The sequence below is a fragment of the Nerophis ophidion genome, linkage group LG01 (genome assembly GCF_033978795.1).
Source record: "Nerophis ophidion isolate RoL-2023_Sa linkage group LG01, RoL_Noph_v1.0, whole genome shotgun sequence".
Taxonomy (NCBI): Eukaryota; Metazoa; Chordata; class Actinopteri; order Syngnathiformes; family Syngnathidae; genus Nerophis; species Nerophis ophidion.
In genome coordinates, this window is record NC_084611.1 from 57,954,279 (window position 1) to 57,972,034 (window position 17,756).

General features: G+C 42.5%; 1 protein-coding gene across 2 annotated transcripts in view; it reads right to left on the reverse strand.

The window, feature by feature from the left end:
• Positions 1-10,436: 10,436 nt before the first annotated feature.
• Positions 10,437-17,756, reverse strand: part of LOC133557516 (zinc finger protein Aiolos-like) — a 63,827-nt gene continuing 56,507 nt past the window's right edge. For both annotated transcript variants that reach the window (XM_061908001.1, XM_061908011.1), the window contains exon 8: positions 10,437-14,749. In XM_061908001.1, coding sequence (XP_061763985.1) covers positions 14,148-14,749 — 602 coding nt within the window. In that variant the 3' untranslated portion in view covers positions 10,437-14,147. The remainder of the gene's footprint in view (positions 14,750-17,756) is intronic.

A 17,756-nucleotide genomic window follows, 5' to 3' on the forward strand; every position in this document is an offset into this window, starting at 1 on the left:
CTTAGGGTGTTGCCTTTGGGGAAGTGTTAGTCGATCAGAGTGAGGAACTTGTGGCCAATATTAGTTGAGACGTTTTTTCTGTATGGTGGATTGTACCAGATGATGTTGTTTCGTTTTCTGCTCTTTTTTGGTTGGTTTCCTGGCGTGGGTTCGTAGGTGAGGGTGAAGTTGTATCTGCTTTCATCAAGTGCTTTCTGGTACGGGGGGGGTTGCTTGGTCGAATTCAGCCTTGCTAGATGACTGCTTCGATAGCCTTTTATTAATTACAGTAGGTATTCTTTTTGTGGTGCTGGGTGGGTGGTTGCTGTCATGGTGCACGTATTGGAGTGTTGTGTTGGGTTTCGTGAATGGTTGGTAGCTGTTATTTCTCAGGTTGAAAGTGACGTCGAGGAAGTTGACGGTTTGCTTGTTGGCTTCGATCGTGATCCGTAGGCCGTGCTCTTTGAAGATTTGGCATATACGCTTCTTGGTATTCTCGCTGCTCCTTAGCGAGGCGCGACACACTGCCAGTCCGTCATCACGGTAAATACCAAGGTTCAGTTTGAGGCTAGCGAGCTGGGAGAGGAGGAAACTCCCAACGAGTTCACACGTTTCTGCTCCTTCAAAACTCCCCATAGTAACGTCAAATGATGAATTGTTCTTTTTTTGCCATTTTGTATTGTAGCGTATGAGTATGGAGTTCTTTGCGTGGATGATGATGTTTCTTTGTTTGCCTGTGATTGAACCGTAGTCCGAAGCGAAGTCTAGTGCTTGGGTCAGTAGGGTAGAATTCTTTGATGTCGAAGGAGATGAAGTTGTGCTGTTGTTTGTCTTGGATGTTGTAAAACCATTTGATTACTGCTGCTGTATTTCTCCATTGGTCGAGTGGTGTTTTGTCCTTGATTTTTGTGTTGATTCTGTCCAGGATTATTTTGCTGATTTTTCCTATTTCGGATTTAGTTGGGTTTATTAGTCAGCATGTTGGGTTATTTGCAAAGTTGGGTTTGTGGTCCTTCAATGTTATGAAGGCTTCCTTGTTGGCTGTGGTGTCCACCCTGTCCTCAATATCCAGTTTGGTTGCGATCCGTTTGTTTTCCAGGTGGATGTTCTGTAAAGTGCTGGGCTGCGTTTTTTTGTATGATTTGGTGATGCTTTTGTCCAGTAAAGGGTTATGGGTAAGTCCATTCTGTAGAAGTTTGTGGTTTTATCGGCGGCGATGAAGAGGTTGCTTGCTTTCTTGATGCTCTCCGTGTCATTTTTCAGCTTGAATTTGACTGATTGTATCATTTTGAGCATGTCGTTCTCAAAATCCTTTAATTCCTTGACTGTGGGTGGGTTCTTGGTGGATTTGAATCTGTAAGTTTCCTTTTGCGTTCCTTTTGTTTCAGGGTGGAGGAAAAAGTGGGCTTCTTAGGAAGTGTTCCGTCTTTTCTATGAGTCTTAGTCATTCTGCGCGGGTATGGGAATGTTCTTCGTGGAGTAGTCAATGCTGAATCTTTCCATTTCGGATCGTCGTACAGTGCTCAACAAATGTCAATTTGGAGCGGAATATGTCTTAATTGGATTATTTAGAGAATAGTGCTCGATACCGTGGTAGAGCACAATATGTATGTGTGGGAAAAATCTCAAGACTACTTCATCTCTACAGAACTGTTTCATGAGGGGTTCCCTCAATCGTCAGGAGATTTTAATGGAAGCATTCACATACAATGGTTTGAATAGGGCAAAGAGTGGGTAGGTAAAGGCAGGCGCAGCAACAACAAGCGCAGCGAAATTATATCAGCATGCCGTCACAGACGGAAACACCTCCTAGGCAACACATGAGCCAATCACCACGCCCCTACGCCTGCCTGTACCTACTCACTCTGTGCCCTTTATAAATTATTGTATGTGAATGCTTCCATTAAAATCTCCTGACAATTGAGGAAACCCCTCATGACACAGTTCTGTAGAAATGAAGTACATATATATATAAATATATATATATATATATATATATATATATATATATATATATAATATATATAAATACATATATAAAAACCCCGTTTCCATATGAGTTGAGACATTGTGTTAGATGTAAATATAAACGGAATACAATGATTTGCAAATAATTTTCAACCCATATTCAGTTGAATATGCTACAAAGACAACATATTTGATGTTCGAACTGATAAACATTTTTTTTGTGCAAATAATCATAAACTTAAGAGTTTGAAGTCAGCAACACGTGACAAAGAAGTTGGGAAAGGTGACAATAAATACTAAAAAAGTTTAGGAATGCTCATCAAACACTTATATGGAACATCCCAGAGGTGTGCAGGCTAATTGGGAACAGGTGGGTGCCATGATTGGGTATAAAAGCAGCTTCCATGAAATGCTAAGTAATTCACAAACAAGGATGGGGTGAGGGTCACCACTTTGTAAGCAAATTGTCAAACAGCTTTAGAACAACATTTCTCAACGAGCTATTGCAAGGAATTTAGGGATTTTACCATCTACGGTCCGTTAAATCATCAAAAAGTTCAGAGAATCTAGAGAAATCCCTGCACGTAATCGATTACACTATGGACTTTTGATCCCTCAGGCGGTACTGCATCAAAATCCGACATCAGTGTGTAAAAGATATCATCACACGGGCTCAGGAACACTTCATAAAACCAATGTCAGTAACTACAGTTGGTCGCTACATTTGTAAATGCAAGGTAAAACTCTACTTTGCAAAGCCAAACCCATTTTTCAACAATATCCTGAAACGGTGGGCCCGAGCTCACCTAAGATGGACCGATGCAAAGTGAAAAAGTGTTCTGCGGTCTGACGAGTCCACATTTCAAATTATATTTGGAAACAGAGGACGTGGTGTCCTCCAGAACAAAGAGAAAAATAACCATTCGGATTGTTGTAGGCGCAAAGTTCAAAAGCCAGCATCTGTGATGGTATGGGGGTGTATTAGTGCCCAAAGCCTGGGTAACTTACACATTTGTGAAGGCACCATTAATGCTGAAAGGTCCATACATGTTTTGGAGCAACATATGTTGTCATCCAAGCAACGTTATCATGGACGCCCCTGCTTATTTCAGCAAGACAAGTGGAACAACAGCGTGGCTTCGTAGTAAAAGAGTGTGGGTACTTTCCTGGCCCGCCTGCAGTCCAGACCTGTCTCCCATCAAAAATGTGTGGCGCATTATGAAGCCTAAAATACGATAACAAAGACCCCGGACTGTTGAACAACTTAACCTGTAAATCAAGCAATAATGGGAAATAATTCCACCTGAAAAGCTTAAAAAATGTGTCTTCTCAGTTCCCAAACGTGTATTGAGTGTTGTTAAAAAAAAAGGTGCTGAACATGCCCTTTCCCAACTACTTTGGCACGTGTTGCAGCCATGAAATTCTAGGTTAATCATTATTTGCAAAAAAAATAAAGTTTATCAGTTTGAACATCAAATATCTTGTCTTTGTAGTGCATTCAATTGGATTGAAAAGGATTTGCAAATCATTGTGGATCTTTCTGTGTGGAGTTTGCATGTTCTCCCCGTGAATGCGTGGGTTCCCTCCGGGTACTCCGGCTTCCTCTCACCTCCAAAGACATGCACCTGGGGATAGGTTGATTGGCAACACTATCTCTAGTGTTGGCTAGGCTCTAGTGTGTGAATGTTTTCTGTCTATCTGTGTTGGCCCTGCGATGAGGTGGCGACTTGTCCAGGGTGTACCCCACCTTCCGCCCAATTGTAGCTGAAATAGGCGCCAGCGCCCCCCGCAACCCCAAAAGGGAATAAGCGGTAGAAAATGGATGGATGTATTCCGTTTATATTTACATCCAACACAAGTTCCCTACTCATATGGAAAACGGGTTTGTAATCACCAGAACCCCCTGTCATCAAGTCACATCACCATACCTGTCTGGCCTCTTCCACACCAACATCCCACCCGGACAAGTCTCCATCCTCCATCAATCTGACCGTTTCCTATACCTACCATGGGGGTCATTTCTCCCTCCACCACGATATCAAGAACATTGACTATTCGCACTTTTAAAACTCACCTCAAAACCCCTTGGCAAACCTCTGCCTGTTGACACCTGTGTCAGGTTTCAATTGTTGCTCTGCTTAAAGTGTTATTTATGGTTACATTTTAACTGCTTGATTGTCATTTTTAACTGCTTTTAAGTGCCGCACACCTGGAATGAATGCCTTTAAAGGTGCCTTATAAAAAAAATGTATTATTGTACAAACCCCGTTTCCATATTAGTTGGGAAATTGTGTTAGATTTAAATATAAATGGAATGCAATGATTTGTAAATCATTTTCAACCCATATTCAGTTGAATGCTCTACAAAGACAAGATATTTGATGTTCAAACTCATAAACTTTATTTTTTTTTGCAAATGATAATTAACTTAGAATGGCTGCAACACCTGCCAAAGTAGTTGGGAAAGGGCATGTTCACCACTGTGTTACATCAACTTTTCTTTTAACAACACTCAATAAACGTTTGGGAACTGAGGAAACTAATTGTTGAAGCTTTGAAAGTGGAATTCTTTCTCATTCTTGTTTTATGTAGAGCTTCAGTCGTTCAACAGTCCGGGGTCTTCGCTGTCGTAGTTTACGCTTCCTAATGCGCCACACATTTTCAATGGGGGACAGGTCTGGACTGCAGGCGGGGCAGAAAAGTATCCGCACTCTTTTACTACAAAGCCACGCCGTTGTAACACGTGGCTTGGCATTGTCTTGCTGAAATAAGCAGGGGAGTCCATGATAACGTTGCTTGGATGACAACATATGTTGCTCCACAACCTGTATGGACCATTCAGCATTAATGGTGTCTTCACAGATGTGTAAGTTACCCATGCCTTGGGCACTAATGCACCCCCATACCATCACAGATGCTAGCTTTTGAACTTTGCGCCTATAACAATCTGGATGTTTTTTTCCCCCTCTTTGTTCTGGAGGACACCTCGTCCAAAGTTTCCAAATATAATTTGAAATGTGGACTCTTCAGACCACAGAACACTTTTCCACTTTGCATCGGTCCATATTAGATGAGCTCAGGCCCAGCCAAGCCGGCGGCGTTTCTGGGTGTTGTTGATAAATGGGCTTTGCTTTGCATAGTAGAGTTTTAACTTGTACTTACAGATGTAGCGACCAACTGTAGTTACTGACAGTGGTTTTATGAAGTGTTCCTGAGCCCACGTGGTGATATCCTTTACACACTAATGTCGGTTTTTGATGCAGTACCGCCTGAGGGTTCAAATGTCCGTAATATCATCGCTTACGTGTAGTGATTTCTCCAGATTCTCTGAACCTTTTGATGATTTTACGAACCGTAGATGGTAAAATCCCTAAATTCCTTGCAATAGCTCATTAAAAAATGTTGTTCTAAAACTGTTCGACAATTTGCTTACAAAGTGGTGACCCTCGCCTCATCTTTGTTTGTGAATTACTTAGCATTTCATGGAAGCTGTTTTTGTACCCAATCATGGCACCCACCTGTTCCCAATGAGCCTGCACACCTGTGGGATGTTCCAAATAAGTGTTTGATGAGCTTTCCTCAACTTTATCAGTATTTATTGCCACCTTTCCCAACTTCTTTGTCACGTGTTGCTGACATCAAATTCTAAAGTTAATGATTATTTGCAAAAAAAAAAAAGAAAACTGTTTATCAGTTTGAATATCAAATATGTTGTCTTTGTAGCATATTCAACTGAATATGAGTTGAAAATGATTTGCAAATCGTTTTATTCCGTTTATATTTACATCTAACACAATTTCCCTGTGTTGGCCCTGCGATGAGGTGGCGACTTGTCCAGGGTGTACCCTGCCTTCCGCCCGATTGTAGCTGAGATAGGCGCCAGCGCCCCCGGCGACCCCAAAAGGGAATAAGCGGTAGAAAATGGATGGATGGACAATTTCCCAACTCATATGGAAACGGGGTTTGTACATCCATCCATCCATCCATTTCCTACCGCTTATTCCCTTTTGGGGTCGCGGGGGGCGCTGGCGCCTATCTCAGCTACAATTGGGCGGAAGGCGGGGTACACCCTGGACAAGTCGCTACCTCATCGCAGGGCCAACACAGATAGACAGACAACATTCACACTCACATTCACACACTAGGGCCAATTTAGTGTTGCCAATCAACCTATCCCCAGGTGCATGTCTTTGGAAGTGGGAGGAAGCCGGAGTACCCGGAGGGAACCCACGCATTCACGGGGAGAACATGCAAACTCCACACAGAAAGATCCCGAGCCTGGATTTGAACCCAGGACTGCAGGACCTGTACAATGATTTGCAAATCATTTTCAAGTTATGTTCAATTGAGTAGACTGCAAACACATTTTTTTTTTCTTGGAAAAAATTAGAGTTTAATGGCGGCAACCTATTGCAAAAAAGTTGGCACAGAGGCATTTTTACCACTGTGTTACATGGCCTTTTATTTGAACAACACTCTTTTGGGAACTGAGGAGAGCAATTTTTGAAGCTTTTCAGGTGGATTTCTTTCCCATTCTTGCTTGATGTACAGCTTAAGTTTTTCAACAGTCCAGGGTCTCCGTTGTGGTATTTTAGGCTTCATATTTCGCCGCACATTTTCAATGAGTCTGGACTACAGGCAGGCCAGTCTAGTAGTACCCGCACTCTTTTACTATGAAGCCACGCTGTTGTAACATGTGGCTTAGCATTGTCTTGTTGAAATAAGCACGGGTGTCCATGATAACGTTGCTTGAATGGCAACATATGTTGCTCCAAAACCTGTATGTTTCTTTTAGCATTAATGGTGTCTTCACAGATGTGTAAGTTACCCATGCCTTTGGCACTAATGCACCCCCATACCATCACAGATGCTGGCTTTTGAACTTTGTGCCTAGACCAGGTGTCGGCAACCCGCGGCTTCAGAGTCGTATGCGGCTCTTTGGCAACTCTGATGCGGCTCAGCTGCACAATCGCCGTCCCCCCTGATTGTTGTGGGGAGATTCGGGAATTCAATGCCTCTCCCGGACATCACCCGGAGTCAACTTTCTCCAATTTTCACTCGGACTAGAATATTAAGGGCGTGCTGTGATGATATTACTCTTAACGTCCTCTTGAACATCATCGCGCCCGCCATTCACGGAATACTATTTGCGTCCTCTTGAACGTCATCGCGCCCGCCATTCACGAAATGCTATTTGCGTCCTCTTGAACGTCATCGCGCCCGCCATTCACGGAATACTATTTGCGTGCCGACCGGACATATGCATTTTGCTGCTTCTATCGGCACATGTATGAGATTGCAAGGCATACTGGGTGACACAGAGTACACTGACGGTTGTGATATAAACAACTTTAACACTCCCACTAATATGCGCCACATTGTGAACCCACACAAAAGAAGAATGGCAAACACATTTCGGGAGAAAATCCTCACAGTAGCACAACATAAACACAACACAAAAATTACCCAGAATCCTTTGCATCCATGACAATTCCTGACTATGTTAACCACCCCGCAAGCACCAACCCCCCTCCTGCGTGGTTGAGGTGGGCGGGGTTTGGTGCTCGCGGGGTGTATAACATAATCAGGAATGGTCATGGATGCAAAGGATTCCGGGTATTTGTTGTGTTGCGTTTATGTTGTGTTACTGTGAGGATTTTCTCCCGAAATGTGTTTGTCATTCTTCTTTTGTGTGGGTTCACAATGTAGCGCATATTAGTAGGAGTGTTAAAGTTGTTTATTTCACAACCGTCAGTGTGTTCTGTGTCACCCAGTATGCCTTCCAGTCGTGTGCGTGCATCTGCGGAAGCCTCTTACAACATGTTCCTGGACTGGCAAGCAGTTTGTACATGTTGTAGAAGGTGTTTAAGGTAATGGCTTCATAGCATGCCCTTATTCTTGTCATCTGGGTGACCACCAGCAGATATTGGCAAGAATAGTTGCGGCTCCCATTGTCTTCCATATTTTGTGAAACGGGTCGAAATGGCTCTTTGAGTGGTAAAGGTTGCCGACCCCTGGCCTAGACCAATCCGGATTGTTGTTTTCCTCTTTGTGTCAGAGGGTACGACATCCACAGTTTCCCAAAACAATTTCAAATGTGGACTCATCAGACCACAGAACCCTCTTCTCTTTGCATCAGTCCATCTTAGATGAGCTCGGGCCCAGCACTTCCGGGTGTTGTTAAAAAATGCAGTTGACTTTGCATAGTAGAGTTTTAACTTGCACTTACAGATGTAGCAACGAACTGTAGTTACTGACAGTGGTTTTCATAAGTGTTCCTGAGCCTACGAAGTGATATCCTTTACACACTGTAGTCGCTTTATGATGCAGTACTGCCTGAAGGATCGAAGGTCCATAATATCATCGCTTACGTGCAGTGATCTCCATATACACTGAACCTTTTGATGCTATTACGGACCATTGATGGTGAAATCCCTAAATTCCTTGCAATAGATCATTGAGAAATGTTGTTCTTACACTGCTGGACAATTTACTCACACATTTGTTCACACAGTGGTGACCCTCGCCCCGTCCTTGTTTGTGAATGAGTGAGCATTTCATGGAAGCTGCTTTTATACCCAATCATGGCACCCATGAACTTGTTCCCAATTAGCCTGCACACCTGTGGGATGTTCCAAATAAGTGTTTGATGAGCATTCCTCATCTTTTTTTCCATTTGTGCCAGCTTTTTTGAAACATGTAGCAGGCATCAAATTCCAAATGAGCTAATATTTGCAAAAAAACTAAAGTTTGCCACTGTCTTGTCTTTGCATTTTATTCCATTGAATATAGGTTGAAAAGGATTTGCATATCATTGTATTCTGTTTTTATTTATGATTTACACACCTACAAACTTCACTGGTTTTGGGTTTTTGTACTATTATTGAAGCATCGTGGTAGCAATTTTTGAAATGGATGACTGAATATCTGATCTAACACAGACGTCTCGCTGTTTGGTTTATCTCACAGGCGTCACTTTTCTTCAAAGCCCAAGTGAGAAAAGGGAAGTGCTACTGATGGATAGATATTGTGGTGGCAGCTGGATGCTCGCAGCACACTCTTCGAATCTATAGATATCTTTTTAAATGCACACATATTATAAATAACTTCTCTATACTGTAATTCCAGCTGGAAACAAGATAGCACTTTTTTTTGGTCAACAATTTGTCAAACTGTGATGACAAAGGCCTTCGATGAAATATGGCATTATAAGTGTATGCATCTGGTAAGTGTTATTTTTGTAAGATGCATTGGAGACTAATCATGTAGTACCCGCTTTCACCAGCAGAGAGCACACAACCTGCCTCACACGTCTAAAGACATGCAACGAATTTATGCAACGTGCTCAGTATTTGAAAAAACTGTTTAAATATTATTTGTTGGTATTAAAAAATCTAAAAAACACATTTTATAAAGTATATAAAAAAAATATTATATAAAATAAAATTTTATTAATTTTGTCTTATTATTGAATAACATTATATATATATATATATATATATATTACTTATTTTAAAAACTCTTATCAAATTAATATATTCTTTAATTTATCAAATTAAACTTAAAAAAAAGAAAGATTTTTATATAGTATATCAAAAATAATGATATAAAAATAATTTTCATTTCATAATCATAATCATGCTGAGATAGGCGCCAGCGCCCCCCGCGACCCAGAAAGGGAATAAGCGGTAAAAAATGGATGGATAATCATATTTTGAAATAACATTATATATATAGATATAAAAATCTTTTTTGTACTTATTTTAAAAACTATTATTAAATCAATCCATCCATCCATCCATTTTCTACCGCTTATTCCCTTCGGGGTAGCGGGGGGGGGGGGGGGGGGTGTCTGGCGCTGGAGCTTATCTCAACTATATTCTTTAATTATTTATCAAATGAAACTTTTATTTAAATTGTATATTTATTATACAGTACATCCTGGGGCGGCATAGCTCGGTTGGTAGAGTGGCCGTGCCAGCAACTGGAGGGTTCCAGGACCGAGTCCCGCTTTCCACCATCCTCGTCTCTGCCGTTGTGTCCTTGGGCAAGACACTTTACCCACCTGCTCCCAGTTCCACCCACACTGGTGTAAATGTAACTTATATATTGGGTTTCACTATGTAAAGCACTTTGAGTCACTAGAGAAAAGCGCTATATAAATATAATTCACTTCACTTTAGGGACACTAAATATTTGTCCTGTTTTATAATGATTAAAATCTTAATCGACAATTAAAGGAAAAATCACAAAACCATTTGAGAACTTTGCAGAATGTCAAGCGAGCAGTAGCTTCAACACTGGCCTCGTATTTTCCTGGTCTCAAACTGATGCCAACTTTTGCAATATGGCCTATTGCCAATATTATAGGCACAATTCCCAGCCCAAAAACATAACAACATGAACTTTCTAGGCGTTCTCCAAATGATTGCTGAAGTGCCATCGATTAGGGGTCAAAAATGACAGTAAATTATGACAAGCAGACAGTGTGACAGTATAAAAGTGATCTTTACTTTCACATAAAAGAGAAACATGGCAGAATTAGATCTATCTACATTTTGTTCTATGGGCAGCATTTAGAAAAAATGAATATTCCAGTTCTTGACTGAAAAAGCAATGGTGAAGACATCAGTTCTGTGGTTCATCATCGCTTTAGTGTGAACAGAACAATTTTTTCCGGAACTGCTGGTATTTTCTTTCTATTCAATATTATGTGTTGTTTTTTTTTTTTTAGTTCATTCTGGGCCAGACTTTTGACACATTCGTAATGATCAGCTGCTACGTCAATGACATTATATGCCATTGGTGTCATAAAACTTTAATGCACAACTCATCTTTTCACTCTACAAAGTGAACCAGCTTGTGCTAAAATTATTTTTATTTTTTATATATATATACAGTGGAACCCGTTAATGTCGACACCTCTCGGCTGGTTGACGTAAGCAGTTGTTGACATAAACAATTAACCATTCCTTGTGCATGTATTTCTAACTTAATCCGCAGACAAAAATTAAAAGGTTGATAAAATATTTTTTTGTTTTTCGACATTGTTTTCCTTCATGTGTGCACATTTTCCATTTACATCCTTGTGTTTTCCATGCGATTATTCACCAAATACGGTCGCATTACACTGCAAAAAGTCATTGTTCAAAAACGAAAAAAAACAAACAAAAATGAGGAGTATTTTATTTGAACTAAGCAAAATTATTTGCCAATAAAACAAAAAAAATTGCCTTGTCAAGACTTTCCAAAACAAGTAAAATTAGCTAACCTCAAAATAAGTATATTCTCACTAATAACTGTACTATTATGAGTATGTATTTTCCATTGTTTAATTGAAAATAAAACAGCATAGTCCATTTGTGACTTCAATAATAAATATGGCAGTGCCATGTTGGCACTGTTTTCCATAATTGGAGTTGAAGAGTCTTATTTTGGAAACCCTTGTTTTTAAATGATTGATTGAAACCTGTATTAGTAGATTGCACAGTACAGTACATATTCCGTACAATTGACCACTAAATGATAACACCCGAATAAGTTTTTCAACTTGTTTAAGTCGGGGTCTACGTTGATCAATTCATGGTAAAGTTATATTGTTTAATGCATCCAGCGGGGCATCACAACTAAATTAGGCATAATAATGTGTTAATTCCACGACTGTATCGGTTGATATCGGAATCGGTAATTAAGAGTTGGACAAAATCGGAATATTGGCAAAAAAGCCATATCGGACATTTCTAGTCGTTATCCAAAAATGTCGGCTGTTCTGTTTTGAATTTCTCAGCATCACGGGTTGATTTCGATGTGAGTGGTCTAAGTATCACATCATTCAAGATAACGAACAAGTGGTTTATCCAATCACAACCATCCATCCATCCATCTTCAACCGCTTATCTGGAATCAGTAGCAGAGAAGCCCCGACTTCCCTCTCCAGAGCAACATTAGCAACTTCCTCCTGAGGGATCCCGAAGCGTTCCCAGGCCAGAGAGAAGATGTAATCCCTCCCATCTGGTCCTTGGCCTGCCGCGGGGTCTCCTCCCAGTGGGACGTGCAACGAGGACCTCCCTAGGGAGACGCTCGTGAGGCATCCGCACGAGATGTCCGAACTGCCTAAGCTGGTTCCTTTCCAAGCAAAGTCTCTCGGGTGACTGAACTTCTCACCCTATCTCTAAGAGAGCGCTGCCAGCCACCCTTCCGAGGAAACTCATTTTGGCCGCTCGTGTCTGCGATCTTATTCTTTCGGTCATGACCCACACTTCATGACCATAGGCCAATCACAAACAATGATATATATATATTTTTTTTACAAGGCCCCTGCATATTCCGTACAATTGACCACTAAATGGTAACACCCGAATAAGTTTTTCAACTTGTTTAAGTCGGGTTCCACGTTAATCAATTCATGGTAAAGTTACATTGTTTAATGCATCCAGCGGGGCATCACAACAAAATTAGGCATAATAATGTGTTAATTCCACGACTGTATATATCGGTATCGGTTGGTATCCAAATCGGTAATTAAGAGTTGGACAATATCGGAATATCGGTAAAAAACAATTTTCGGACATCTCTAGTCGTTATCCAATATGTCGGCTGTTCTGTGATGGATTTCCCAGCGTCACGGGTTGATTTCGATGTGAGTGGTCTAAGTAGCACGTCAGTCAAGATAACGGACAAGTGGTTTATCCAATCACAACCATCCATCCAGCCATCCATCTTCAAACGCTTATCCGGAATTGGTAACAGAGATCCCCGGATTTCCCTCTCCAGAGCAACATTAGCAACTCCCTCCTGAGGTTTCACGAAGCCTTCCCAGGCCAGAGAGGAGATGTAATCCCCCCATATGGTCCTTGGCCTGCCACGGGGTCTCCTCCCAGTGGGACGTGCAAGGAGGACCTCGTGGTTCCTTTCCAAGCAAAGGAGCAGTGGCTCTACCCCAAGTCTCTCTCGGGTGACTGAATTTATCACCCTATCTCTAAGGGAGATGCCAGCCACCCTTCTGAGGAAACTAATTTCGGCTGCTTGTGTCCGCGATCTTACTCTTTCGGTCATGTCCCACACTGCATGACCATAGGCCAATCACAACCAATGATTTTTTTTTTAGAAGGCCCCTGCATATTCCGTACAATTGACCACTAAATGGTAACACCTGAATTAGTTTTTCAACTTGTTTAAGTTGGGGTCCACGTTAATCAATTCATGGTAAAGTTACATTGTTTAATGCATCCAGCTGGACTCCACAACAAATAATGTGTTAATTCCACGACTATATATATCGGTATTGGTTGATATCGGAATCTGTAATTAAGCGTTGGAGAATATCGGAATATCGGATAACGGCAAAAAAGCCATTATCAGACATCTCTTGTCGTTATCTTATATGTCCGCTGTTCTGTTTCGGATTTCCCAGCGTCACGAGTTGATTTTGATGTGAGAGTTCTAAGTAGCACATCATTCAAGATAACGAACAAGTGGTTTATCCAATCACAACCATCCATCCATCCATCTTCAACCACTTATACGGAATCGGTAGCAGAGACCCCCGGATTTCCCTCTCCAGAGCAACATTAGCAACTTCCTCCTGAGGGTTCCCGAAGCGTTCCCAGGCCAGAAGGAGATGTAATCCGCCCCATCTGGTCCTTGGCCTGCCGCGGGGTCTCCCCCAAGTGGGACATGCAACGAGGACCTCATGCTCGTGAGGCATCCGCACGAGATTTCCGAACCACCTAAGCTGGTTCCTTTCCAAGCAAAAGAGCAGCGGCTCTACTCCGAGTCTCTCTCGGGTGACTGAACTTCTCACCCTAAGGGAGATGCCAGCCACCCTTCGGAAGAAACTCATTTCGCCCCTTGTGTCCGCGATCTTACTCTTTCGGTCATGACCCACACTTCATGACCATAGGCCATGGTCTTTTTTGCCTTCAGAAATACATCTCCTATTGAGAAATCCCAGATCAATGTCTGGAGCTCAGCTAACTCCAAGGATCTGGCGAAAGTCAGGTTACAGTTTACAGCAGATCTGACCAATGGCAATCTGTGAGCATGAACTGATGAGATGCGTAAAGCAGAGGCAAGAACCTGAGATGAAAGACTGTTGTCGACACAAGCGGGTTCCACTGTATATTCACTGTGTACCTAACGGGGGTCATTTTTCTTGTTGAAACGACTGTAACTGTGTATGTGTGAACTGGTGAGGGTAACTACTTCATGTCCAGCCGATGCTCCCCACGGACTATGTGCGACGAGAACTCATACCGGTCCCGACTGCGATGGCCGCACACGTTGCACTCGAGCGGGTCTCGGAAGCCATGGCACCCCATGTGGATTGTGAACATGACATAGTCGAGAAAGATCACCTTGCAGTGACTGCAGGGGAACACAGCCCCGGGGAACGCTGCGGCCTCTCCGTCGGGCCGCGCAACCTGCAGGGCTTCCTGGGGGGAATAGTGGACGGGCTGGGAGGGCGAGACCCCGTTCTGGTGGTTGAGCCCCCCGAGTAAGTGCCCTAAGCTGTACATGACGGGCTGGGAGACCTGTGACCCGTCAGCGTGGAAGGCATCCATGCCGAGGGCTTGCTGGGGGGTGTGAGGGTGACCCGGCAGCTGCATGACCATCCTGTGGCCGTTGCCCAGGCTCATTGGACTCAGAGCGGGGTAATGCCTCTGGGGATAAGCCGGATCGCCGTTTGGGCCGGGATGCAATATTGGCCGCTGGCGGTGGGCGTCCGGCATCGTCGAGCTAAATGGGAACTCCTCGGGTTGCTCCTTGTTAAAGCTCAAGTCCAGACAGACGCCGTTATCACCTAGACCAGCACCACAAAAACACATCAATGGGTCATTGGGGAGAATAAACAGCGTCAGGACCGCGAAAAGAGAACACACAGGTTTCGAGGTTAGGTTTCAAACATGGAGGAATACCACAGAAGTGTTTGTGCTGGGAGGCGAGTGACGGACAAAGCGTAGCCAAGGAGGAAAGGGCTCAAAACTTCGAATGCAGCTGCAGCACACACACAGATGCACCTGCTCACGTTTCTCTCTCTGCGGTTATGTCGCTCGCGTTATTTTTCAGCCCGACAACCACGTAGGAGTATCCTCACTCTGCAGGCAGCTTCAGGCCTAATTGTGAAACTATAACAATGCAAGAAAGCAGAGCGTGCAACTGAAATGTGTCTGTGTATGTGTGTTGCCAATCTTGAGACCTCCGCATTCGGGAGATTGGGGGTGTGGGGGGGGGTTAAGGGGCGAGTGGTATATTTATAGCTAGAATTCACTGAAATTCAAGTATTTCAGTGTTCATTTATTTACACATATACACGCATAACACTCCTCTACTCATTGTTGTATTTGAAAGTGCAATGCTTTGCAGCCAGTAGCACAGCCTTTGAAGAAGCATAGGTATGGGCAGCATCTGTGACATTTAATTTGCAGGAAAGGAGTGAGTGTAGGGTTGAATTGTCCATCCTTGTTCTATTCTCTGTCACCATCTTTCTAACCATGCTGAACACCCTCTCTGATGATGCATTGCTGTGTGGCACGCATAAAAGTGCCTTTAATCAAATGCACCAGAGTCTGGAATCTTCCATCTCTCCCTAGCATAACCTTTCCCCTTCGAGCTGTCCTGGTTGAACTGAAATTCTTGTTTCCAATCATTTTGGAACTTGCAAGCGTACTTCTTCTTCTTCTTCTTAGTCGTCGTCATGACTGTCTCTTCTTCGTTCTTCTGCTTCGTCTCTGTTAGGTTTTTGGATATTACTACTTGCCGTAGTTTTGAAACAATGCATGATTGGAATCTGGATGTTGTGTGTCAGTGTATTAACATGCTGGCTGGAATAAATGCACGCAGTGAAATAGCTCCGTGCCGGCCTACTTTACGGGTTATAGATAAACCTATGGATAACTGAGAAATATATATAATAGTCACCTTCTTGTTGTGTGTGCAGTTGCTCGCTGAGCTCCAAAAGCCGTAGATGTAATAACGTGACTGGGCCGGCACGCTGTTTATAAGGGGGCATGTCTTGTGATCATGTTTTGTTTAATTCTGTTACTTCAAGACTTCATTAGTTCCTGTTTTTTCACCCCCCTGTTTTGTCACCATGGCGACCCATTAGTTTCACCTGTGTCACGTGTTGGACTCACGTACCTGTTTTAATCATGTCATTATTATTTAAGCCTGGTTTTTCAGTTGGTCGTTCTGGCATCATCACCCTGTTTGTGACCACTCTGTTTCATGCCTGTTTCATGTCATAGTTCATGCTGCCCTGCCCACGTCACCGAAAGTAAGTTTTTGTTTATTAATGCCACAGTGTCTTTCGTTTCTATGCCCATAGTTTTGCCTTTGTGCTAGTTTTTCTTTACTTTACCAAGTTTGTTCTCCGCCTGGTGCGCGCCTTTGGTTTGCACTTTTTCATGGTAATAAATTAAACATGTCTTAACCTTCATGCCACGACCGGTCCAGTTCATTTGCATTCCGGGAAAACAAACCACACCGTAGTCCTTGTTACGACAGAACAAAAACTAGCACAAAGGCAGAACTATGGGCATAGAAACGAAAGACACTAACTGTGGCATTAATAAACAAAAACTTACTTGCGGCGACGTGAACAAGGCAGCATAAACTATGACATGAAACAGGCATGAAACAGAGTGGTCATAAACAGGGTGATGACGCCAGAACGACCAACTGAAAAACCAGGCTTAAATAATAATGACATGATTGAAACAGGTGCGTGAGTCCAACACGTGAGACAGGTGAAACTAATGGGTCGCCATTGTGACAAAACAAGGGGGTGAAAAAACAGGCACTAATGGAGTCTTGAAGTAACAGAACATAACTAAACAAAACATGATCACAAGACATAACATAAGGAGGAAACCTGGACGTGAGGACAGGCTGCCCTCACTCAGGTCCGGCTGGAAATCGGGAGAAATTTGGGACAATGGTTGTCCCGGGAGATTTTCGGGATAGGCACTGAAATTCGGGAGTCTCCCGGAGAATTCGGGAGGGTTGGCAAGTATGGTGTTAGAGTGTGTATAAACATATGGGTGAGCGTTTTACAAGAAAGCCCTTTACTATTATTGAGATGCAGTGGTGCCTTCTTTTCACAATTTCTTTCAATAGGTCAGACAGAAAAAAAAAAAAGAAAAAAAAATTCCCAGCAAAAATACCAGAAATTAAATGAATCTGTTCTAGACACCCAAAAAATGTGAACACATTTTATAACTAATAATTAGAGTTCTACCAAACTGACTCATTCGTGAGTTCAAACCCCGGCCAAGTCTATACCAAAGACTATAAAAATGGGACCCATTACCTCCCTGCTTGGCACTCAGGATCAAGGTATGGAATTGGGGGTTAAATCACCAAAAATGATTCCCGTGCGCGGCCACCGCTGCTGCTCATTGCTACCCTCACCTCCCAGGAGGTGAACGGGGGGATGGATCAAAAGCAGAGGATAATCTCACCACACCTATTGTATGTGTGTGACAATCATTGGTACTTTAACGTTAACTTGAATTTGTTACTCACAATGTAGCAACTGAGACAAGTTGGACGTAGAAAAACGTAGAGCTGGGTATCTTTGACATTAGCACCATGTGGTACCGATTCTTGGTACCCGACAATCGATTTTTGTACTTTTGTGTGTGTGTGTTCAATAAATTGTGTAAAAATACAATGTCAAAAAGGATTTTAAAAAATTTAACAGGAAAATGTACTGTCCAGTGGCAGTGACAGTATGTTGTTTTCTTACACTACTAAGTTTCATTTGCAAGTATTATATAATAGACTTTACATGCAGTAACAATTTCAAA